This window comes from Heloderma suspectum, chromosome 3 (assembly GCF_057233095.1).
Source record: "Heloderma suspectum isolate Gila_16-S chromosome 3, 16-S_ref, whole genome shotgun sequence".
Lineage (NCBI taxonomy): Eukaryota > Metazoa > Chordata > Lepidosauria > Squamata > Helodermatidae > Heloderma > Heloderma suspectum.
The window spans coordinates 292,507,399-292,533,473 of record NC_139460.1 but is presented as its reverse complement, the minus strand read 5'-3'; the positions used below and the strand labels follow the sequence as shown (position 1 = coordinate 292,533,473).

The 26,075-nt window shown below is 41.1% G+C and overlaps 1 protein-coding gene across 1 annotated transcript in view; it reads right to left on the bottom strand.

The window, feature by feature from the left end:
• Positions 1-26,075, bottom strand: part of MED12L (mediator complex subunit 12L) — a 262,912-nt gene that overhangs the window by 211,185 nt on the left and 25,652 nt on the right. Inside the window, exons 2-10 of the mRNA XM_084847292.1 lie at positions 23,741-23,845; positions 22,779-22,970; positions 19,540-19,699; positions 9,136-9,305; positions 8,633-8,743; positions 7,363-7,632; positions 5,960-6,109; positions 5,130-5,229; positions 2,628-2,764 (exon numbers count right to left, since the gene is read on the bottom strand). Coding sequence (XP_084703418.1) covers positions 2,628-2,764; positions 5,130-5,229; positions 5,960-6,109; positions 7,363-7,632; positions 8,633-8,743; positions 9,136-9,305; positions 19,540-19,699; positions 22,779-22,970; positions 23,741-23,845 — 1,395 coding nt within the window. The remainder of the gene's footprint in view (positions 1-2,627; positions 2,765-5,129; positions 5,230-5,959; positions 6,110-7,362; positions 7,633-8,632; positions 8,744-9,135; positions 9,306-19,539; positions 19,700-22,778; positions 22,971-23,740; positions 23,846-26,075) is intronic.

Below are 26,075 nucleotides of genomic sequence, written 5' to 3'. Positions count from 1 at the left end.
GTGTAGACAATACCAAGCTAAATGGAGCAATGGTCTGACTCACTAGCCTAGTCTGGGGGTGGGGGGGACCCCCATGGTCTGGGGGTGGGGGGGCACACTATGTAATGCAGCAAACTCTGTCCCCTTTTGGCTCTGGCTCCACGTACCATCAACTATAGTCCCCAATTGACTTTTCCCCCAATTGACTTCATAGGACAAAAGTTCCCTAATCTGTTGTAAAGCAACCCAGATGCCAAAACAAATGCCACACACCAAAATGGAGACATAAAGGGCACTGAGAAAGCAGGGGTAGACAGGATGTGTCATAGAATCATAGAATAGTAGGGTTGGAAGGGGCCTACAAGGCCATCATGTCCCAAGGTTAAGAGTTGGGAAGTTTTGGGAAGACAAACTCATGACACAGACATTTCTATGATGCTTTGGTAGGCTCGCATATTAGATTCGGGAGTTCACTTTCTGGCATTCTAAACACACACACACACGCTTGGAATTCTTCCCACTACTGAAGGAAGTTAACATGACAAAACAGTTGAGATTCCCGTGGACTGTGGACCATAAACACAGAAGTTATTACCCATATAAACTTTAATATTTCTTTAGATTAACTTGCCAATAAGAAATGTCCTATTCGTTAGATAATTGGTACCAGAGTGCTCCTATAAAATTGTATTTGATAACATTAACTTCATAATCAGCTATATTAGAAAATTAAAGCCGATGATATACATAAACTGAACAATTAAACTGAACAATTATAGTTTTAAACTGATTTAGTACATTATGCTGATTATTACGTATATTATATATGTGTGTGTGTGTATGTGTGTAAGCGCATACGCGAATAGCTTGATAGATAGATGATAGATAGATCGATATGAGAGAGAGAGAGAGAGAGAGAGAGAGAACTGATGGATTATTGCATATGTACAAAAACTCCCATTAAAAATATGTGGATGTGATTTTATCCCAAGAGAAACTCACATACAGCAACCATTTTTATCACAATGGTTGCACAAGACAAATGAGAAATGTTCGGATTCTTGATGTCCATCAATATGCACAGCGCTGCTATGAGGCTGTGGACAAAATTAGATGTAACGTGAAATGTGTCTTTGCAAAAGCAATTTGCACTGCAGCAGCCAGTGAGCTGATCTGCTAGGCAAAACCACCAGCAGTTGCTGTGTGGCAACTGAAGGGAGAGGGGAATTCCCACATGTACAAGCAGTGGGAATTGGCACCAGAGGCAAAGGGTGGTGCAGCCAGCACTGTGCAAGTCCATCTATCTGACTGGATAGCTACCCCCAGCATGGATACAGGCTCCTGGCATCATGACTGTCCAGTTGGCAACTGTGTGCTTGCACAATGTTGGCTGCGGTGCCCCCTGCCTCCATTCCACGTAGCTTAAAAAGGTACGCATGTGATTCCTCTCTCACCACCAACTGTCATGCAGCAGCTGCTGGCAGTTTCATCTAGCAAACCATCTTCACCACCCCCTACCGCGATTACGCTGGGGCTGCTCGCATGACTCAACAGTGCACCATGGATTATTTAACCCACAGTGAGGCTGCAGTGCCTGTGGGGCATGTGCAGCTGCCATTTTGAATATGCAACCCCCACTCCAGGGTTGTCATGTTGTGCAAATCCAACAAGTGTGGGTTATGCAAGGGTTAAACAACCCTCACACAAACAGTGGTCTGTTTTGTGTGAGGATTGCTGGAACCAATAGGTTGGGGCCAGGAGGTTTGGATAAATGCTCCTAGCTATCCCCCCATTTGTGGGTAGTAAAGGCATTGGCTTAAATTCTAAAAGAAAATATTTAATAATCCAAAGCTGTTCAATTGGGGGGGGGGGGGGATCAAAAACGGTCCTTGACAAAAAAAAATTTTCCTAATTTTTCCAGTTTTCCTCTCGGCTTTCACATCTCTATATGTGCAGCACTTGCTCCTTGCCTGTGCAGAATAATAAAATACGACAACACACAAAACAGCTGTTCAGTGATATCGTTAACAATGATAAGAGTTAAGCTGAGAAAGATAAAGCACAGAAAAGGACAACCAAAATAAGCAATTCCCCTACAACGGAAGGTTACAACGTTTAGAGGTTTTGCATTTAGAAAAAAACAGGAAATGGGGTGGCATAAAAGTGATTTATAAAATTATGCATGGTGTAGAAAGAGCAGGAGAGAGAAGTATTTTAAAGGGGAATTAGACAAAATCATGGAGGATAAGCCTACCAATGGCAACTAGTCACAATGTCTATATGCTACCTCCAGGATCAGAGGCAACCTGCCTCTGAATACCAGTTACTGAGGATCAATAGCTAAAAAATATATGTGATTTAGTGATACCAAAATTTCATAGTTACTGATACAAGGGCATAACAAGATTCATCACCATAACAAGCTATTGTGAGGAAGGTAGGCACAGGTCACAGTTTTTATTCCCAGCATAGGGATGCAGTACAATATTTGTTTTTATGTGCATACCTATTAAAGACAGCTATATGCATGTCTAGTAATGCACAATAGATGTTACCCCCAAATTCAAGAAATTTCATTAAAACTAAAGCCAAATCTCATAGTGCTTAATATTAATGCAAAGACAAATGGTGAAAAAAAATACATTTACCTCCTGACTATCCTTATTCTGGTTTGGCCAGAAAATCTTATGATAAAGACCTTCCATTGAGTTGCTGGAATCTGATCGATCAAAGCAATGTCTATCCAGAACTTCCAATGTGTGCAAAACCCGGCTGATAGTAACTCCTAGCAAAAAGAAAATTAGAAAAGAAAAAGGCATAGCATATTCACTGTTTGAAATGATTTCCTTATGATTGACTGTTTTTTCAAGAAAACGAGCACAAAATAAAGACGTTTCTACAGCAGCACTGTCTTTTTTTGATGCTTACATTAAAGAAGAGGGTGAACTTTATAGATCTTTAATAATATGATCCACCATTTTTTCCAAGGCTTTATTTCTGATCCTACTGCTTTCTTTCTGCTTTTTAAGAATCTTTAAAAATGGTCTTTGCCATTCTTCCCCAGACCTCGTTTCATGATGCTCATTATGTTTTTATCTACTTTCACCCCACTCTCTCATTTATTCCCACCCCAGTGCCTTTTTCTAAGCTATTCCTTATACATGGAATAATCTCATCACTGTGATCTCACCAGACTTTCTTTCCTCTTATCACCTACTCAATACACTTTTGCCCCTCCAAGAGGCTCATCCCAGTGTGAGTTTCACTAAGAGAATGAGGGCTACTAAACAGAACTCTCCTATTCTTATTTTCCCATCATGCTTTCCATCTCTTATTGGACTGTAAAATTCATTCTGCACAGAGCCAAGTATTTGACCAGAGCTTAATAAAATATGCCAGTTTTGGTGCTGTACATAATGTACTGGAACCAGAACTGTATAAATAGGCGTACAAACATCAGACAATTGCCTAAAAAAAAGTTTTGAGTGTTTACATGACTAGCACCCTTTTCTAGTTATGAGAAACTTCTAAATGGCACCAATTAACCAAACACCTATCCATTTGGCTCATGTGACAACTGCTCACCAGATGACTACAGAAATGTAGAATTTTATGGGCATGACTTGAGTGGAAGTATTTGTATAGCTGAGTGTTGCTCTTTGAGAGGAACAACAATTCTGCTATTTCCAGTTACAATGCAAGGGTAAGGATTGAACCAGGCCTAATTCTGAACAGAAAATTAGGGACAGAAGACTCCAATAGAAACGCATGATATAATCACCATAGGAATGGGAAAGTAGCAGAAAATGTATATTCCAAGGAGGTGGTCTGCTCACCCAAAGAGGGATATACTGTTCACCTTCCATGGAAGAGAACAGATAAAGGGAGCTTCGGCTATTGGGCGGTATAGAAATGAAATGAAATGAAATGAAATGAATAAATAAATAAAGGTGCAATCCTATCAGGATAGGTGGCCACCTCCGAACTTGGAGGCCTATCCAATGCAGGGCAGGAGAAGTGCGGAGAAGATCATCCCCTCCGTACTTCAGCTGCCCTGCATTTGTGGCTAGACAGCCAATTTTGGCTGTCTAGCCACGGGAAGGTGGAGCAGCGGAAGCAGCTGCTGGACAACACATAGGAAGTGTCATACCGGCATTTCTGCCTTCCCCGTCCCAAAACGCCCACAGGAATGCTTCATTTTCACCGCTCTGCCCTCGTCTTCCGAGTGCAGGGCGTGGGGCCGTTCTGAGCTGCCTGCGAGGCAGTGCGGGGGGGTCAGTTCTCAGGTAACCGACCTTGGAGTGCGGGTAGCGCGGGGGGGGGGGTCAGTTCTCAGGTAACCGACCTTGGAGTGCGGGCAGCGCGGGGGGGGTCAGTTCTCAGGTAACCGACCTTGGAGTGCGGGCAGCGCGGGGGGGGTCAGTTCTCAGGTAACCGACCTTGGAGTGCGGGCTCCGAGGTCGGTTCCCAGAAACCGATGTAACCTATGGCCACTAGCCACTGACTAGTGGCCATAGGATTGCTCCCTAAGTGCCTGAAGCTCCCTTCCTCTTTCAGGGAATGGGAAACTATGGCTCTTGGGACCTTTGGGCTACTGAAGCAGATCCAATCTGACACTCTCTTCTACAACACTCACATACCCAAACTTATAAAAAAAAATGGGTGGGCATAGTTCCAACAAGAATTAGAAAAATGTGTCAGCATAATATACTAGTATTGACCAGTACTAAGCAAAAAATGAAGGACCTCATCTTGTGAAACCTTTTGCTTTCCACAGAGCAAAAGTACTACACAATTCACCTTTTCGCCCCATCTCTTGGCAAAGCTCTTGGATTACGTTGTGCATTTTAAATATAAAAAGTGATTTGTCATGAGAGATTGCTTGCCTTTAGGTGGGATTTGGCCCCCATCCTATGGCAAATTTGTGGCCATGTGAAAGTTTGACATAGCACTATAATAACTAGGCCTTTTTGCAAATTCTCTCTCTAGACAAGTTCATCATCTGCACTCTGCTGGTCCATACCAATACACTTATAAGGGCCCATCAATCTAAATTTATCAAAGATGTATCTTACTGAAGTCCATGAGGAATATAGGCCAATAAAGGCTTATAGTTTCAGCAATATTTTGTTTGTCATCTGGCTCTTTACCTGCAGTTGACTCTTGGCACTTGTCAAACGACCACCGCACTTCCACAGCACGGCCCCTTTGTTTTATTTGCTGCTCTACTTCATAAATCTTTGCACGAACCTAAAAAAGAGTTATTACTAATTAGACAGTTGCTGGGAAGTCCCAAGCATGTGTCAGATTTCTCTTCAGCTTACCACGTTTCCTTAGGATAGGAAGCAACCACTGAAAATACATTCAGTAGCAGCAACTGCAGACAAACCACATAAGACATGAAAGCAAAATGGCCCTTTCTACTACCTTATAAATTACAATGGGAGGATTTTTTTTTAAGTACTTTGTATGAAAGTATTCAGGATCAAAATCCTGGTACCTCACTTTCCTGGTACCTCAAATCAAACCTGTTAGCATTTGAAAGATAAGCCAACAACTGCATTACAGTTCAATTCACCTCAAAGTGCTTCCAGAGAGGTTGCTCCTAGTTGCTAACTAATAATTGCTCTACTGCTGTAAACTACAAGAAGAATAGACTTCCCTCACTTGTGAGGGGAGAAGATACTGAGCTTTTTGTATGTGTACACACTAGTGGGCATGACCTAGCTGCATAGACAGGCTAGGGACAAGTCATCTGAGCCCACTATAGTTTTGAACCTTTTTTACTTACAACACACAAACCTACGTAAAGATGGCTCCTTCCAAAGGAAAAATGGGGACATCTCACACATGAGTGCATTTATAGGGCTCTTGACTATATAAGCCCAGTCATCTAAATGAGTCTGACCTTGATTATTTAATTTTCAGCAAATTACATGATCATGTTTATTTATTTATTTAATTAATTTTTAAAGATTACCTGCTGATTGAATACAGAATTTCCGCCTGGCATAGGTAAACTAGATGGAGCAACTTGAAGTAAATCCAAAGGTGAACCAGGATTGATGTTTTTACTTTCGTTTGTGGAATAATTCCACACCAAGGCACTTGGGCAACAGAGAGTTATAGTCTGCAACGTAAGTATTTAGAACAAATGTAATGTAATAAAGAATGCAAGAAATTAAGATCACGTAATTAAGAACGTGAAAGTTGTGCTGAAAAGTACAAAGGGCTATCTAGTACAGCATTCTGTTTGCACAGTGGCTAACAAGCAGGACTACAAGCAGGACATGAAGGCAACCACAGCATCCTCCTGGTCATGTTCCCCATCATTAGTAGCCATTGATAGCCTTATCCTCCATAAATTTGTCTAATCACCTTTTAAAGCAATCCAAGTTGGCAAATGACCAACAAATTCCAATACAGAACAGCAATGAAAATCGCATCGTGAAATCATTTCCTTTTTTTAAACCATCTGTGTGGAATCTGATTTTTTTTTTACTTATTCCATTAAAAGTTGTATTTGCATATGTATCTGTTCAATTTACATTTGTATCTCTTTGACGCCATTATAAAAAGAATACTGATTTCAATCCAGTCCTAGCAGACACACATCAGTACATTTCTAGAGGAAAAAGAAAATAATGTGTATGCCACTTGGGGGTTTAACCTACAAAGGCTTAAAAGCTACTTTTAAAAAGTAAACATTTAATCAGTGAAATAAAATGCACAGTCCCAAATTCAAATGAGACATCAGGATGCATCAGGAAGCTGTTACAAACTGAAAGAATAAAACACAATGCACTTGTCAAAATGCAAAGCCCTAAATAGGTTTTTCCAAACCTTCAAACCACCTTGTGCCTATGGGAGTCAGGTGGGATAAAAGTCCAAAACAAAAGGGATGAAAAGCATAACAAAGATTGGTATTTATTATTATTATAATGTCAGCAGAAGTATCTCCTCATTGAGGCTAGGTGGAAAGGTTTCATAGCTTACATCTTGCTGTGGGCCAACTACAAAAAGATGCACTGCAAGAATACAATATTAAAGCCTTTTGCTCTGGTGTTCTAGCCATTCTATTGTTCTTAGATGGCCTGTGGCAAACCCAGAAAAGACAGACCTCCCTAGAAAACTGTCCATGGCTGAGGAGAGATTTGAACCAAGTCTTCTTCAGGACAGCAATTATTTCACATCCATTCTCCTACCAATTGCCACTAACATCAAATAGTAATTTTAATATCTCCTGGCATATTTTCAATACTTGTTTTTTAAACCAACAGAAGTCACTGTTACTAAAATTATAAAATAACTAGTATCAAATGTTATTTCAGAAGCCTAGTTGTCACATGGTATGCAACGGAGTATCAAAAACCATTCACTCACCTGCAGCATACAACTGAGTCCATATACAAGTGGACGATGTTGTGGGCAGGAAAGGAAATCTGAACAGGCTAGGTGTGCAGGGTTCACCACAGAACTCGTTGTAGTAGGGCTTGGAGCTGCTAGAGGAGGATTATTTGGTCCAATCATCATATGAGGCGAGTGGGCAGCTATGAGGTTAGGACTGTCACTTATCAACAGAGAGACACGTCTGGCACAGAAATAAGCAAGGCGACGCGACAGGTAGGCTGACTGAACAAACTCTTCTGAATACTGAGGGGGGCGGGAATTAAAATAAGATTATTCATTTTAAGTGTATTCTATTGTATTGTTTTAAGTATTCGTATTGTATTTCATATTTTTAACTGTTCTGTGACATTTTAGTCCTTTAACTGTTTGCAATCTGCCCAGAGAACATTAGTTATTGGGCAGATTGGAAACGAAATAAATAAATAATAGGTGTAACATTCTGATGAACATATCAAAACAGTCTTATACCCAGTCAGGCCACTGAACCATCCAACTTAGTATGATCTACTCAAACTAACAACTGCTCTCTCTCACTTCAGAGAGCAGTTCTTTCTGCCCCAACTTCATGTGATCCTTTTACCAGATGCTGCTGGAGACTGAACCTAGGACCGTATGTATGCAAAGTATGTGTGTCACCAATAGTAATGAGGATTGTCTTTGACATTTTGAATTAGGTTGACTTGCATTGGTTAATTTACATAAGAAAATTATAAGTTTGCATTGGAAAATGTTCTGATGCCCTAGGGTAATCTAATTTAGCATGCTTATTTTACTTGTCTTTAGCAAATAAAATTTTAAAAGTACCCCATGATAATTTTTTGTACCAATACACCGTAAGTATTTAATCTGAAATATCTGAGAGGGAAAATCTGTAAAAATGTGATTTAAACATTATAATATGTAGCATTTTTATTGGAATACTTCTAAAAATTTGAAGACAGTAGTATATACATTCCTATTTGAAGCTAAGAAAAAACAAAGGTACTTAAAACTGTTGACACAATACAAAAATTTAGCAACCCAAAGAACTGTGCATGATATGCTGACAACCACTTATCTACAACTCTGGCTAATATTGTATTTGCAACTGGCATCCATTAATTGTTACTAATGAACTTATGAAATGGAAAATTTCCTGCAGAAAGTAAGGCACTGGAAAATTTTCCAGCTCTAATCACTTGTCACCAGTCACCACTGAGTTATGGTCTCTTCCCCATTATATAGCAACATCAACATTATGTACCTGCAACATTAGTGGTAGGAGGAGTTTTAGAAGTTCATCATCAGTCGGCCTTATTTTTTCCAAGACGTCCAGTATCCACGTTAAATATTCATGTCTTTCAAGCATTCCTTCCTTAATGAATTGTAGAAAAAAATATAAAGAAATTCCCAACATTTAGTAAAGAGGAAATTTGCAAAATACTACTATCTATCATTGTTTTATTAGTCAAATGGCTGCCCAGTTGGAAGAGAGACTTGTGTTAATTATTGAAACACTTTTTAACTGTTAGTTGTCCCCGACTGCTATTCTAGTTGCAGACTGCAAGAATTAACTGTCCTGTTCTTCCCTACCAAATCACTACTGGTTCCCTCAGTAGTGGCAAAATTACATGCCGAACAGTACGCAAACCTTTCATATAGTCTGAACAGCTGATCGAATGAGAAACAAGGCGATTCAAGACAAAACAGCTGCATGTTAAATTGTTTTGCTGAACTACATCTTGGTTCACTATTGGAAAAGGTTACCTGGAACATATAAAATGCCAGCTTTTCATTATATTCCCACTGCTTTAGGGCATGTTCCACCTCAGGAGGCACAGCTACAGGGTTGTTGCCTTGGCTTGAGGTCATGTGATAAAAATCTGCAATCTTTGCCAGTTGCTCTCGTAGGTATCTGGTTGAAATCTGAGTCCATTCTATAAAGACACAAATTAAGCATTCTTTTCCACAGCTGACAAAATTGGGGGAAAGGGGGACACAGCACAAACAGTTAGCTTTATAATTAGCTCAGCTGTCAAAATATATTTCTAAGACAATAAACAGCAGGGGCTTAAAACAGATCCTCTTTTCTCATGACACTCTCTCCACTGCAGTGTTTTCAAAGCCTGCACGCTGACATGTTTGCTGAAAGAATGTCTGTTTCTCTACAGATGCATGTATAAGTCTTCCAGTGGTGGCTGGTGCCCTTTGGGGCTGATGGGGCAGAAGACAGGGCAGATGCTAAATATTCTAATGATAGGAATACAGGAGAAGACCATGTGTAGCACTTGGAAGCAGTGGGGGAAATGTACCTGGTTGTAGGGGGATCTCTCTGCCACAAGTGAGTGTGGCAGACAAGGGTCACTGCCCCATTTGCCCCATACATAAAGCCACCTCTGGATCACACTTACAGTTTTGGAGTAAGGAGGATCAACTACAAAGAAGGTTTGAAAATTAAAAGACACAGTTTTAACAGTGAAACACTTCCATGTAAACTCTTCACTCATCAAGTGAACAGAACCTATTTAGTCTTGGTGGGGGGAAATATTTCCAAAAGGGTGACAATAGGACTTTATGTAAACAAGAAATCAATGAAGAATAGAATCGCTGAAACTGATGTTAATTCTTCTCTTGAGTACAACTTTGAGCAATTTGTTATTTGAAGGTTCTTTGTCACTGAAGAACATTTACTTTTTCTAAAAACAACAAGTTTTCTTCACGTTGGTCTAAACTGGTGTCATTCAGATGCAAAAGGATGTGAAGAAGTTTGCTTCTATATCCAGGATGACCAACTATGTCCACTCTCAGAATGACTACCACCCATCACAATACCCTGAATCCTCCCCTCTCCAATTCATATTCAATTTAAATAATATAGTATTTAAATACTATAGAAGCTCCAGGCCCAGAGGCACTACTCAGTCTGTAAACCCTCTGGCTGCTTGGGAGAAAGATAGCTCACTTATTTTTTTTCCTTACTTGACACAGGAGATAGATTGGTGGGTTTTAGAGTAAGAAACCTGGTTGTGTTAAAGGGGGATTTTGCATACTGTTCCCCTATATTCTTAGGGTAAGGCTCAAGCTACGCACAATGGTAGCAGCCCTGCATTTTTAAATAGTGGTCGCATTCAGACGATCAAGGGGGCCAAAAAAAACCATTGCGTGCCGGTCGCACAATTGCGTTTTACACAATTACCCATGATGCAGCACGGGTTTCCATGTCATCCAAACCCGGTGCACAGTAGGAGCTTCGTACCCACTCCACAACCCCTAGTGCAAGTCACAGGTTGTAGGGTGGATACAAAGGCTTCCCCATCCCACCACGCAGCAAGTTCGGACAACACGGCAACCCGCACTGCATCACAGGCAATTATGTAAAACGTGGATACATGACTGGCACTTGCAAGGGCAGGGAAAGAACTAACGATGGCTTCTTTCACCCCCACAATTGTCTGAACCCAGTCACTGTGTCTGACCTAGTCATGTACACAGTGGAGGTGGGAGCTGATTTCAAGGGCAAAATACAGGTAAGGGATGCCCAGCTCAGTCCCAGCTGCCCTTTATCTCCCCAAATGCTCTTTAAATACAAGACTCTCACTTCACCCAATACATGATTGGGCCAGACTCCTGTTTAAATACACAGGCCTATGTGTCATTCACCACAGAAAGCTTTACCCAGCCAAGGAATTCCCACAATGCAGAATGCTTCAGAAATGGGCCAAAAAAACTTTTATTCCTCAGGTCATTTTTTAAAAACAGCTCTGGAGAAAACAGGTCTATAGGCACATCTGTGTCCCTAAACTGCTTCCCGTTCTTACAAGCCAGCAATCCTTTTAGTTCTCTAGCCACATCCATCCAAGAGATTTCACACCATCATCTCCTTAGCACAAGCAGCAAGCTCTCACAATTTCCCCAGCCCTGCAGCAGAAACTAGATAAATGGCCAACAAATCTATTAGAACACTTTTTATGCTAGGGGATACATCAGGATACCCCTTCATGGATCACTGCTTTGTTGTGGCGAAGGGGCTTGCGTAACTCAGTGAAGCCATAAGCTATGCTGTGCAGGGCCACCCAAGACGGACAGGTCATGGCGGAGAGTTCTGACAAAATGCAATCCACTGAAGAAGGAAATGGCAACCCACTCCAGTATTCCTGCCAAGAAAACCCCATGGAACGTATCAACAAGGCTAAAAGATATGACGCTGTAAAGAACAATATTGTTTAGGAACCTGGAATGTAAGATCAACGAATCAAGGAGGTGGTCAAACATGAGATGGCAAGACTGAACATCGACATCTTGGGAATCAGCGAACTAAAATGGACAAGCATGGGCAAATTTAATTCAGGTGACCATCATATCTACTACTCTGGGCAAGAATCCCTTAGAAGAAATGGAGTAGCACTCATAGTCAACAAAAGGGTGGGAAAAGCAGTAGTGGGGTACAATCTGAAAAACGATAGAATGATCTCAGTTCAACATCACAGTAATTCAAGTTTATGCCCCAACAACTGAGGCCGAAGAAGCTCAGGTTCTTAGCTTAAAGTAGGAAGTCAAGAAATCACCGGGATAACAGGCAAGCATGGCCTTGGTGTACAAAATGAAGCTGGACAAAGGCTAATAGAGTTTTTGTAAGTCGGACACGACTTAACGACTGAACAACACATCAGGATGGGATTGTTGTTGTTGTTCAGTCGTTCAGTCGTGTCTGACTCTTCGTGACCCCATGGACCATAGCACGCCAGGCCTTCCTGTCCTGCGCTCTCTCCCGGAGCGTGCTCAAGTTCATATTCATTGCATCCGTGATGCTATCTAGCCATCTCATCCTCTGTCGTCCCCTTCTCCTTTTGCCTTCAGTCTTTCCCAGCATCAGGGTCTTTTCCAGAGAGTTTTCTCTTCGCATTAGGTGGCCAAAATATTGGAGCTTCAGCTTCATTATCTGTCCTTCCAATGAGCACTCAGGGTTTATTTCCTCTAGGATTGACTGATTTGACCTCCTTGCAGTCCAGGGGACTCGTAAGAGTCTTCTCCAGCACCACAGTTCGAAAGCATCAATTCTTCGGCGTTCAGCCTTCCTTATAGTCCAGCTCTCACAGCCATACATTACTACTGGGAAAACCATAGCTTTGATTAGACCTATGGTTGATTAGACGGACCTTTGTCGGCAAGGTGATGTCTCTGCTTCTTACTATGCTGTCTAGGTTTGCCATAGCTTTCCTCCCAAGGAGCAAGCGTCTTTTAATTTCATGGCTACAGTCACCGTCTGCGGTGATCTTGGAGCCCAAGAAAGTAAAATCTGTCACTGCTTCCATTTCTTCCCCTTCCATATGCCAGGAAGTGATGGGGCCAGATGCCATGATCTTAGTTTTTTTAATGTTGAGTTTCAAACCAGCTTTTGCACTCTCCTCTTTCACCCTCAACAAGAGGCTCTTGAGATCCTCTTCACTTTCTGCCATTAGGGTGGTATCGTCTGCATATCGGAGGTTGTTGATAATTGTCCCAGCAATCTTAATTCCAACCTGTGATTCATCCAACCCGGCGTTTCTCATGATGTACTCTGCATATAAGTTAAATAAGCAGGGTGACAATATGCAGCCTTGTCGTACTCCTTTCCCAATTTTGAACCACTCGGTTGTTCCATGTCTGGTTCTTACTGTTGCTTCTTGACCCTCGTACAGGTTTCTCAGGAGACAGGTAAGGTGGTCTGGTACTCCCATCACTTTAAGAATTTGCCACAGTTGGTTGTGATCCACACAATCAAAGGCTTTAGCGTAGTCAATGAAGCAGAAATAGACTTTTTCTGGAATTCTCTTGCTTTCTCCATGATCCAGCGAACATTGGCGATTTGATCTCTAGTTCCTCTGCCTCTTCGAAACCCGGCTTGTACTTCCGGTAGTTCTCGGTTCGCATACTGCTGAAGCCTAGCTTGTAGGATTTTGAGCATCACCTTGCTGGCATGTGAAATGAGCGCAATTGTGCGGTAGTTTGAACACTCTTTGGCGTTGCCCTTCTTTGGAATTGGAATGTAAACTGACCTTTTCTAGTCTTGCGGCCATTGTTGAGTGTTCCAAATTTGTTGGCATATTGAATGCAGCACTTTAACAGCATCATCTTTTAGGATTTTAAATAGCTCAGCTGGAATACTGTCATCTCCGCTAGCTTTGTTGTTACTAATGCTTCCTAAGGCCCACTTGACTTCACTCTCGAGGATGTCCGGCTCAAGTTCAGTGACCGCACTATCATGGCTATCAGGGACATTCAGATCTTTCCTGTATAGTTCTTCTGTGTATTCTTGCCACCTCTTCTTAATCTCAACTGCTTCTGTTAGGTCCCTGCCTTCTTTGTCCTTTATCATGCCCGTCTTTGCACAAAACGTTCCCTTGAGATCTCCAATTTTCTTGAAGAGATCTCTAGTCTTTCCCATTCTGTTGTTTTCCTCGATTTCTTTGCATTGTTCATTTAAGAAGGCCTTCTTGTCTCTCCTTGCTATTCTCTAGAACTCTGCATTCAGTTGGATATATCTTCCCCTTTCTCCCTTGCTTTTCACTTCCCTTCTTTCCTCAGCTACTTGTAAAGCCTCATCAGACAGCCACTTGGCTTTCTTGCATTTCTTTTCTTTGGGATGGATTTCATTGCTGCCTCCTGAACAATGTTACGAACCTCCGTCCATAGTTCCTCAGGCACTCTGTCTATCAGGTCTAATCCCTTAAATCTATTCCTCACCTCCACTGTATATTCATAAGGGATATGATTGAGGTCATACCGGAATGGTTTAGTGGTTTTCCCGACGTTCTTCAATTTAAGCTGAAATTTTGCAACAAGAAGTTCATGATCTGAGCCACAGTCAGCTCCAGGTCTTGTTTTTACTGACTGTATGGAGCTTCTCCATCTTTGGCTGCAAAGGACATAATCAATCTGATTTCGATATTGACCATCTGGTGATGTCCATGTGTAGAGTCGCCTCTTGTGCTGTTGGAAAAGAGTGTTTGCTATGATCAGCATGTTCTCTTGGCAAAACTCTATTAGCTTTTGTCCTGCTTCATTTTGTACACCAAGGCCATGCCTGCCTGTTATCCCGGTGATTTCTTGACTTCCTACTTTAGCATTCCAATCCCCTATGATGAAGAGGACATCTTTTTTCGGTGTTAGTTCTAGAAGGTGTTGTAGGTCTTCATAGAACCGATCAACCTCAGCTTCTTTGGCATCAGTGGTTGGGGCATAGACTTGAATTACTGTGATGTTGAATGGTTTGCCTTGGATTCGTCCTGAGATCATTCTATCATTTTTGAGATTGTACCCCAGTACTGCTTTTCCCACCCTTTTGTTGACTATGAGTGCTACTCCATTTCTTCTAAGGGATTCTTGCCCACAGTAGTAGATATGATGGTCACCTGAATTAAATTCGCCCATGCCTGTCCATTTGAGTTCGCCGATTCCCAAGATGTCAATGTTCAATCTTGCCATCTCATGTTTGACCACCTCTAGCTTACCTTGATTCATTGATCTGACATTCCAGATTCCTAAACAATATTGTTCTTTACAGCATCGGATTTTCTTTTCACCACCAGACACATCCACAGCTGAGTGTCCTTTCGGCTTTGGCCCAGCCGCTTCACTCTTTCTGGCGCTACTTGGAAATACCCTCTGCTCTTCCCCAGTAGTATATTGGACACCTTCCGACCTGAGGGGCTCATCTTCCGGCGTCATCTCTTTTAGCCTTGTGATACGTTCCATGGGGTTTTCTTGGCAAGAATACTGGAGTGGGTTGCCATTTCCTTCTCCAGTGGACCACATTTTGTCAGAACTCTCTGCCATGACCTGTCCGTCTTGGGTGGCCCTGCACGGCATAGCTTATGGCTTCACTGAGTTACGCAAGCCCCTTCGCCACAACAAGGCAGCGATCCATGAAGGGGCAGGATGGGATACTGCAACACTATCAAAGAGTTATGCAGTGCTAGCATTGCAGTAGTGTAATATCAGTGCACAAAGATTTAAATCAGGTGGAGAAACATTTGTCTTGATAAGAAGAATCTCTTATATTGTCCACAGAGCAAGGCATACTATCACTCTAATTTACACCTACGAGATGCTCATTGAAGTCAACACATCACATTACAGACAGGATGGAAAGGCATCCTAGATATCAAACAATGCCTTGGGACACATAGTATTTTGATTTAAAGGATGCAACCAAAAGAAATTAGCACTGCTATGATCTACAGATCAATCAGTTACAGATCTTTGAAACCTTTATAGGCAAAACAGCAGCAACAAGGAGACCTGAGGCAGCTCAAAAACTAATGGATTTATTATGACATAAGCTTTTATGGTCTAGAGTCCACTTCCTCAGACACATCAATAAACATGCCATAATATGGCATATGTGATCACACATTTGTTAGTCTTTGTGGTGCTACAAATCCCTGCTGCTGTTTTTTGCTACAACAGACTAACACAGCTACCCCTCTGGAAGTTCATAAGGAACACTTTGACTCCAGCCTGCTATTTACTGGTAGGCCAAGAAGACAACCAACTTTGGAAGCAGTGCCTTACATAGCAATGGCAATGTATTTTGTTGCATAATTACATCTGTTAGGAGGGCACTAATATTTTAACAGGATTGGTTAAGTGGCGTGGTATTAAAGGAATTAGAATTAACACATGACTGAGGTAAATTTAATTAGGGATCTTTGGATATGTTTTACAAAAATGTCATTAGAGAAATCTGGTGTTAGACTAGGGAGGCCCACATCTATTTATTATTATTTATTTATTTTATTTGTATCCTTGCCTCTCTACCCAAAAGTGGCACTCAAGGCAGCTAAACCCCCATTTGCCATGAAGTTCATTTGGTGACCATGGGCAAGTCACTGGGCTGGTTCACACAATACAAGAGTGGTTAATAAGCCATGGTGGTTTATTAACCACCCTGCTCGTGCCAGTCCAGTTGACATAATTACCCTCGCCAGGCACAGTTTTTCATGTTGCCTGAACCTAGTGAGGATGTCTTGTTGGGGTGGTTAACCACCCAGTACCCATTATCTGTTGTAGACTTGTCGTCAGGTTTGGACAATACAAGACGACATGGCGGGGGGCTTGAATTGTCAACCCGGCACCAGCAAGCGCCACAACCCAACAGTGGGCTACAGGATCATGCAAACCAGGTTAGTATTTATTTTACTGATTTATTATATTTCTATACTGCCTGATAGCCAAAGCTCTCTGGGCAGTTCAGAAAAAAACACTCTCTGGGCAATTCACAGTATTTGTCAGCCTAACCTACCACACAGAGTTGATAAAGTAGGATAGTCCATGCATGCCAGCTTGACCTCCCTTGTAGAAAAGGCAAATACTTCCCCCTTCACATTCTTCCTTGAACTTCAAACTCCTAAATCACAGAGGTGCTATACATTAGAATTTAATGGCAAACTGATGAGCTTTTAAGCATCCTTTTAACTTTTAAGCATCCAATATGGTAAATCAAAATTGACTCCAACAGTCATGCAAAACAACTTGCCCTGGGAGGAGACAGGTGGTCTTTAGTGCTATCAACGTAACTGCTCATCATCTATGATGCTGACATTTCTAAAACTTTCAATGATCTAGGCCAGTGAAGGGGAACCTTTGGCCCATGGGGGGGGGAGTGCCCCATCCAGCTTGCCAATTTCCCCCCCATGAGACTGCAATGCAGGGGGCATCTGTTGAGGGGACACTACTGGGAGATTCTTTTAAAAATGTTTCCAGTTCTTTTATTCAACTGCCTGCCTACATTCCTCACAGGATGTAACTCAGGGGTAGGGATATAACTCGCCTCCAGCCCGCTGACCTACTCTGGTGCACGAAGGCTCCCAATCCAGCCCGCAGAGGGCTGGGCACCCTCCCCAAGAACCATCCCCAAGCCATGCCCCCTGGGGGTGGAGGGGGAGAGAAATCCCCATATTCTCTCTGATCTGTGATCTATGAACCTAAATATGTTCTGTGAATATAACTAGTCATCTCACAGGGTTTTCTGCTCTGGGAAAATGTTTATGATGGTAAGCTAAACACATGCAAGGAAAGAAAATTCCAGAACAGGGCTCTTTATCCTATACATTTAGTAAAAAAAAGCCCAACAGTAAAGTGCTACATGATGGTTATGAAAAATTATTAAGGCTAACTCAGACACTGCTTGAATTCCTATTCTGAATTAATGACAGAAATGAAGGCTCAGATCATGGGGCAGTATTTACAAGCAGGCTAATTATATAGGTGTGAACAGGTTTCTCTGGTGGGAAATAAATCAAATACACAAGAAGCATTATCTTAAGTTATAACGGCTTTTCCTCCCATACCATTAAGAGAGCTGTTGAACTTACCAAGGCTATTTTAGAAATCCTTTAAGCATATGAGCTGGATTTAAGTTTAGCATACACCATTTTAGAATATCAAACACAACATCTCTATGTAAGTTAGTTATCCAAAACTGAAGTGGACCTCCCTAAGGGAGAATAGACAAAGACCATACAACATGCAAAGCGCTCCCAGGTCACACCTTCATCCACATAGCATGCATATACTTTGAAATACATTTGCCTCTTGCCATATTTATTAAAGATCCACTGCACTGTGGTCATTATAAGAACCTTATAACATTAAAAATTTGGTGCCTGAATTTTCTTATTTTCCTCTTTCCTTTCCACCTCTTTTTTTGTTTTGTGTCATGTCTTTTTACATTTTAATCCTGAGGGCAGGGTCTCTTGTTTTTATTGATCTGTAAGTTGCCCTGGGAGCTTTTCTGGTTAAAGAACAGAATATAAGTGTTTTGAACTAATGAGCAATTAAAGGCACAATCCTATGCATGTTTAGACAGAAAAAACAGTCCTACAACTTGTAGAGTTTTTTTCTCTCTAAATATGCATATGATTGCTCCCTAAGAGATCTACCCTCCTCAGGCATGAGTAGGTATTTCTGTGAGACCAGTAGCTTCATACAGAAAACATGGATGAATTTAGTAGCATTGTAAAATAAGGACTATGTAGACATGTTAAACAAGGCAACTACTGGAGATTCAAACCACTCGCCCACCTTAACCGTGAAAAGTAAAGCAAATCTGCTATTTCACACTTACTTTCATTTCACACCATAACAGGATAGTTCTCCCAAGGTAATTTATTACTGATACGTCAGTGCTGCACAGAGACTCAAAGCGGACAGAACGAATAGTTTTCATTTATTTAAGGCATAGTCCCATAATATTTCAAGTACTGCAGTGGTAACAGGTGTTTATTATTCCAAGAACATTCTAAACAAACTGCGCAGGATAGCAAAATATCTATCTTCTATCTGAGATAGCACATAAAGTCAGTATTGATATCTTTGGTATACATCTTGTCAACCAAAGCAGCAGTGTCAGTATTAAGGATATCCTTGCTTAAAATCAAAAGCCATTATGTTTCCTTTAGCTATTACCATTACCAAGCTCCAACAGAACCATACAAATGTCCTGTCACTCAAAGTCTGTCCCTCTGATTTGAATCAGCACCTATGTTTTAAACAACAAATCCACCTGCATTAATAAACAAGCTGCATGGCTTGTTTCATCTCATCCTTCACAGTGATATCAGGTTTCAACTGATCAGTCAACATTGCCTCCTTAATCTTTCTCCTTTGGAAGCTCCATTCAATTGCCAGACTGCTCTGCCCACATGTCTGTCCCTCATATGAAGGGACCACGATCTAATATGCGTTTTATGCTAAATATCATCCAGGTGCTCCTTATATCTATTTATTTTGACTATTAAATTATGAGAGGAAAAAATGAACATACTTACCCAAATAAGGGGGTTTGTTCCATAGGTCAACCAAATAGGTTTGCTCCTCCCTTAATGCTGCTATTGTAGCGAAAACAACATAGAGTCTTAAAGACTAACAAATTCATTACTAACATGGCTGCCCCTCTGGAAATTGCTGCTACTGTAGTAAACATTGAAAACCTTTTTGATTGACCAATAAACAGAACTGAAAGTGTTTACTTTTTTAAATGGAACAGGTGAGCTGTTTTTGAATTGCAAAGTTGTATCACATTTATGAAGCGGACAAGAGGAATTTATATGCACAAACCCAATATGTAGTACAAGAATGTGCAATAAAAACCAATACAAAAGCATTACACTTCCCAGTTAATTGATTTACCAAGATTTGGATCAGCAGCCTGACGTTTCTTGATTTTAGCTTCAGAAATGGCAGCATAGTAGGCACATGTCATTTTGATCAGCCATGCTGCTCGCAGCAGTGGCACGGAATATTTTGCTAAATAAGCAAAAACATCTTCCTTTTTACTGAGAATTGGGACCTGGGTTGAAGAGGAAGAAAGAGTTAAACAACATCACACAAAATCATGAGACAGTAACTGATGAAACTTCATACTAAAAGGCAGAACTCCAGAAACAATTGAATTATATGCAGAAAGCAGTTAAGGGCCATGTTCGGACGATCGTGGGGGCGAAAGAACTCATAATTGGTTCTTCCCCTGCCCCTGTGCGTGCTGGTCATGCGACCGCGATTTACATAATTAACTGCGATAAAGCATGGGTTGCTGTGTCACCCAAACGCAGCCCACGGTGTGGTGGGGGTAGCTTTGTACTCACCCCACAATCCCTACTGCAAGCCGTGGATTGTAGGGTGGGTACAAAACCACCCCTGCCACACCACGCATCACGTTTGGATGACACGCAACCCACGTTACATTGCAGGTAATTATGTAAATCGTGGTCACACAACCAGCACACACGGGGGTGGGGAAAGAACCAACGATGGGCTCTTTCAGCCCTACAATCATCCAAACCCAGTCATATGGTGCAGGGAGGCAAGGAGAGAGAGCGCCATTTTATGATTGGATAGTAGCCAGATTGTTCTAGTGCAGTCTTTCCTAACCTGGGGCCCTCCAGTTGTTTTGGACTACAACCCCCATCAGCCCCAGCCACCACTGCAAATGGTCAGATATGATGGATGCTGCAGTCTAAAACATCTGGAGGGCACCATGTTGGAGGAGGCTGCTCTAGTGAAAAGAGCTTGGAATGTTGAGAGCAACCTTAGCTTCATCTTCCCTGCCTTGCTTCTCCTCACTCCCAACAATTGCCACTTTGAGCTTTATGTCTAGTATTTCAGAATATCACAACAGAACTCACATGCTTGCCTAACATAGGATAAATTTTGCACCATGTGAAATTACCCATTATGCCCATCCTGTCTGAGTTTAAAATTGGCAATGCAGAAGCACACTTGCCTTGCCCAATGTGCTGCCTTCTAGAAGGGTTGCACTACAACACCCTGCATCCCCCAGGGAGTATAGCTGATTTATAGGATACATTTTTTCTGAGACAGTAAAGCAACATTGGATAGAATAAGCAATATTGGATAAACACATTAACATGCTGCTTTGGAAACACAAGTCTATCCTTTGAGACAAGGTAGAGAAGGGACGGCAGAGGATGAGATGGCTAGATAGCATCACGGATGCAATGAATATGAACTTGAGCACGCTCCGGGAGAGAGCGCAGGACAGGAAGGCCTGGCGTGCTATGGTCCATGGGGTCATGAAGAGTCGGACACGACTGAACGACTGAACAACAACATAGTCATCTCATAAACAGCTACACAGGTGGACCTTACAACTTGATGCTGTAAATAGCAGCATCCATAAATGCCAATCATTACTCATTTACAAGTATTTATAAACTGCTTACATCTACAGATTTCAAAGCAGTGCACACAAATAATAAAAATGTAAAAAATATGAATCCAATGCATAGAATCAATAAACTGTATCTATGTAGCCATAAGAATAAAATATATAGCAGGCAAAGCTAGCAGTAGATTCCTGCAGGCCCTTCGCATAGTGCTGCAAATGGGCCCTCTAGCCACCCCACTCCCCTGCTGCCAAAGCAGAGCTACCCACCTGCCTAAGCCCCAAAGCACCCCACCCAACTGTGTCCAAAATTGTCATTATTTTCTAAACCTTCCTTGTAATTTTTTTCCTGTAAGTTAACACACACAGCAAACATGTGTTCTTTACAGTACTATAAAAGGAGTAATCTATATGAATCCATACAAACAAGTTAATATCTACAGATGCAAATTCCTTGGGGAGGAAAGAAGATCTTTAGTACAGGAAAGTCCTAGAAATTTTTTGTTCAGTTCTAAAGCAACCTCAGGAGCCTGCCCCTGCCTTTATATCACAAAGAAGCCTGCTAGAGTAGCAGCAAAACAATCAAAGCTTTGGAAGGGCTTAGGAATAAGAATGCTAAGAGGAAGAGGATTTACCAGGACAGTAAGGGCAAAAAGGATGAACTGTATTCATCAGCAAAACAAGGATGAGAGGATTCAAAAGAATACACAGAGACAAAACCAACACCAATCTCTGCTATTAACAACACATCAAGTTAATATACAGTATTAATAATTATTACTGTTATAGATATTTACTACTAATATTAATTATCATAATTTATTTATTTATTAATCAAATTTATAAACTGCTTTCCACAAAGTTTCAAAACAGTGAACATACAATGTCATAACATCAAGACAACAATAACATATGACAATAAAACTACACAATTTTTTAAAGCTAATCCACGATAAAACTGCACACTCTACTGTGCACTACAGACCATAACTGGCTGGGTCACACTTCAGGGAAAGCCTGTGTGAAGGATGGGTCTTGAGAATACATCTACCCATCAGAACCGTGGGGGCCTGTCTAATGACAGCTAAACACTCTACTACAAGTGCTCTTGAGGTAAACCTCAGGAGTTCTTCCTCCAGTGATCACAAAGATTGGGCAAGGACATAAAGGGTGAGAAGATTCCTAAGACAACATGGTCCCAAGTTGTTTAGGGCTAATAATAATAATAATACCCCCCCACCTCAAATCTAATATACTATTCTAACAGACAATTATATACTATTCTCGTCTGATCCAAGATTTCCTTCATGCTCCAAAACACTAATATTGTGCTTGGAATGCACAAGAATGGCTACTAGTCATGATACCTCTAGTATCAAAGGCAGTATGTCTCTGTATACCAGTTCCTGGGGAACATGAGTAGGATGGTACTACTGAACTCATGTGCTACTTGTGGGTTTTCCCCAGGCAGCTTGTTGGCTACTGTGTGAACAGAATGCTGGATTAGATGGAACCTTGGTCTGATCCACCACAGCTCTTCTTATGTTCTTAAGAGATCTCATTGACTGTGGTGTTGGGACAGCTCTTGGGGTATATCCACTTCATGCACAGAACTGCTCCTAACAGAGTAATGAACACCAATGGAAACTTTCATTTCTCCTAATTGCTTTTTTCTTACAATTCTGCACAATATTTAATTATCTTCCCTATTGAAAATTTCCAAGAAGCCTTCAAAAGATTGTACCTTTTTTGCTAGGATAGTCAGTGGTTTATTTCCTGCTAAATCTGCAAACCAATTGTGAATTGCACTCTGGGAACGAGCAGTAACTAGCCAGTAATTGTCTTTGGCATTTACTTGCAGCTTCTTCTTTCCTATGTCCTGGAAAGTATTAAGTTTTAACTTCTCTTCTAATATGCTGCTAAAATAAGCGCCAATCTGATAGGAAGGGAAAAAAGAAAAGAAACACACACAGTAAGTATGTACTAAACATTGACACACACAGTATAGCCAGTTGAAGAGATCTAGTCATCACTATAGTTTAGGCTATCAGTTTAATAAGATTATAGCCTAAATTCCCTGGTGCAGCAGTCAGAGATTTTATGATGCAAAGGACTAAAGTGAAACCCCTGTTATCTTTTAAATGTAGATGTCCTGGAAGTATAAAACAAAAGCAATTAACTAAGAATGTGTAAAGTGTCTGTCTAGTAACAAGAAGAAAAATACACATTGTTAAATTCTTTCTGAGGAAAGTTCAAAATGTTATCTCCAGTTTAGCTCCGGTCCAGCCAAAGATTTAAAGCGAATGCTTAACCTGAAACACGTGACATCTGGCTTCACTGGGATGCCTTATGTATTTAAATCCTTTGCTAAATCAGAGTCATAATTAGCATGCAGAGCATGCAGTGCAATGAAATGGAGTCTCATCAACACACCCAGAGACTTCAGTTTGACAGCTAGAGAATAAGAGTTACAAAATCAACTGGCAAGACAGTATCTTTTGCTGGACTAGCATGTATTCGCTCAAGAATCTGTAAGCTTTCAAGTTACACTGAATTATTTCATTATTTATTACTAATAACACATCTCCCTAATTTAGGAGTAGAACAGACATTATGAAGAATAACCTATGAAGTTAGCATCCCTCTAAAGAAAGTAAATGCATTTGCATATGCTGCATTTGCACCATACTTCAAGCCTGAGGTTACCTTTGAAGGGTTAATGACAATATTTCTAGCAGACCCATGTTCATCTCCAGAGAAGGCTGGCTGGTTACTGAAACCCTGCTTTACATTCACAGCAGTAAGTTCATCCTGCAAAGAAAGTATTTCAATAAGTTACTTCAGCTGTAGTTTTAAGTTTTAATTACTTTGCTCAAACCCTCTCAAAGGAATTTAAATTCCTAGTGTGTTGTGTACACTACATAATGTCATGCTGATAATAACACTTTCCCCCTATGTATTATTAGTCTTACACATCAGTTTAATTTGGGAAAAACTTGTCTTCTATCTGCATGAAGATGCTTCCCCCAGCCTAATGTTATCAAGGCTTCATATACATTTGCTTATATTATCAACATTTTGCATTTTCCAGGATCATCTACATACATGTTTTTAAACAAAAAGGCAAATGCTGACGTGTTAATGTTCTACAACAATCTCACATTTCTATGGGACAAACTATATGCTACTTAAACACATAGCTAGTAGCTATGTCTCTTTTTTATTCTAAAGTAAGCACAGAGGGCCCTAGAACCTGGACCCTTGAACCTAGAGCAAAACCTTAGCATTGAGGTAGGGGGCTTTAACTATTTGCCCCTTGATTTTGTTCTGATTTCTCTCTTTGTCTCTCTCTCTCTCTCTCTCTCTCTCTCTCTCTCTCACACACACACACACACACACACACACATACGCACCTGGAATTTACATTGCCAAAAAGTTATCCCCCCCCCCCGCCACATACATACTTACAGCAAAACTGTAATAAGTGTAATAAGTGACTCTAATAAGTGTTGTTTTATATAAAATGCCTCCTGCGCCATGTTGCTAAGAAGCCTCCATTAGTTGCAGTACTCCACATGGTTGCTGTAACATTTAAAATCATCTTGTGATTAGGCACAGCTGCCACCTTGACCATATATTGCTGGTATCCAGTACATGCACAGGTCCTGGCATACAGGTGAAGAATCTTTCAGTGGGTAGCCGCTGTAACATTTTAATCTGGAGCATTAGAAAACTCTGACAGAGTTACGAAGTATTGGACCACTTCAGACTTAAGACCATTATTCAGACCATGGTTTAGTATTATAGGAACAAGCCACAGCAAGCCTTAGGGATCATGTGTTTCCCCCCTCGTCTTGACACAAAGGGGGGGAATTAAAAACTTCCACTGGACTTTACATAAACCACAGTTTCCTACCATATCTTGGGAAACTATGTTCTATTTAAAACTGAATGTGAAGCTTTCAATCTCCTCCCTTTGCAATATATGCCAAAGAAGGAGGAAGAGAACAGGGGAGTGGGAAGCATGTGAGCTGGGGTGTTATGGCTCATTCTCATAACACTAAGACATGATTTAACCTTATAACTGAAACGGCCTACAGTCAGACTGAGTATAAAGACAAAATAAATGCAATACCTAGAAAACTCACTGTGCGCTTCTGTAAATGTTAACTAATTGTAGCTATTCCTAGCAAAGTGGTTTGATGACCTTCAAATCTTTGTTCTTTTTTTAATCCTCCTTTTAGAATATGGGAGTTTAAAGGGCATTTTCTGAAGAAAGCCATGTTCCTCAATAAATTTGTCAGCAAACCACTTGCTTTTTTGAGCACGTCTCAGAAATCTAAAGATTGTATCTAAAGTTAGTCCTACATAGTATAGACCTATTGGAATGAATGGGGTTTAAGTTAGACTAACATCCTACAAACTTAGAAAAAAATGTAAGCAACCATTCCCACAATCAATACTTCCAGACAGCACCAATCACACAAGATTAGGAGTTATGTAAAATTATTATGGTATCTTTTGCATACTACCATGTAAAGTGGTGGTAAATATCTTTAGTATACTACGATTTAACCTCTACTGAGTAGAGGAGCAGGCACAGGCTAGTCTAGAACAATCACAAAGCTAGACATAAAAAGGGAAAAGAGGCAACAGAAGGACAAGACTCTCCAGTGGTAGTGACCGGCAAGGTGTGTGCAATGTTTGTTTTCTTGCCTGAGAACAACATGGCCTACACCTGCAACAAGTGCAAGAAAGCTGCTGGAAGAAAAAGTGGACTGGAGCGGCGACTGTCGACCCTCCGGGGAATAAGAGAACACAAAGAGTTCTTGGACAGAATGGGGGAACTACAGCAGCAAAGGGAAGACCAGAAGCTTGGAGAGCAACAGCAAGATGAGGCAGTGGGAAATGCTGAGGTGAAGAAAAATGGAGTAGAGGATACTCCTTGGAAAAGGGTGACAGTTAGGAGAAGAAGAACTAGACGCCACTCTGCACCAGTGGAAGCAGTGGAGCTGTGGAACCGATTCCAGGTACTTGCGGA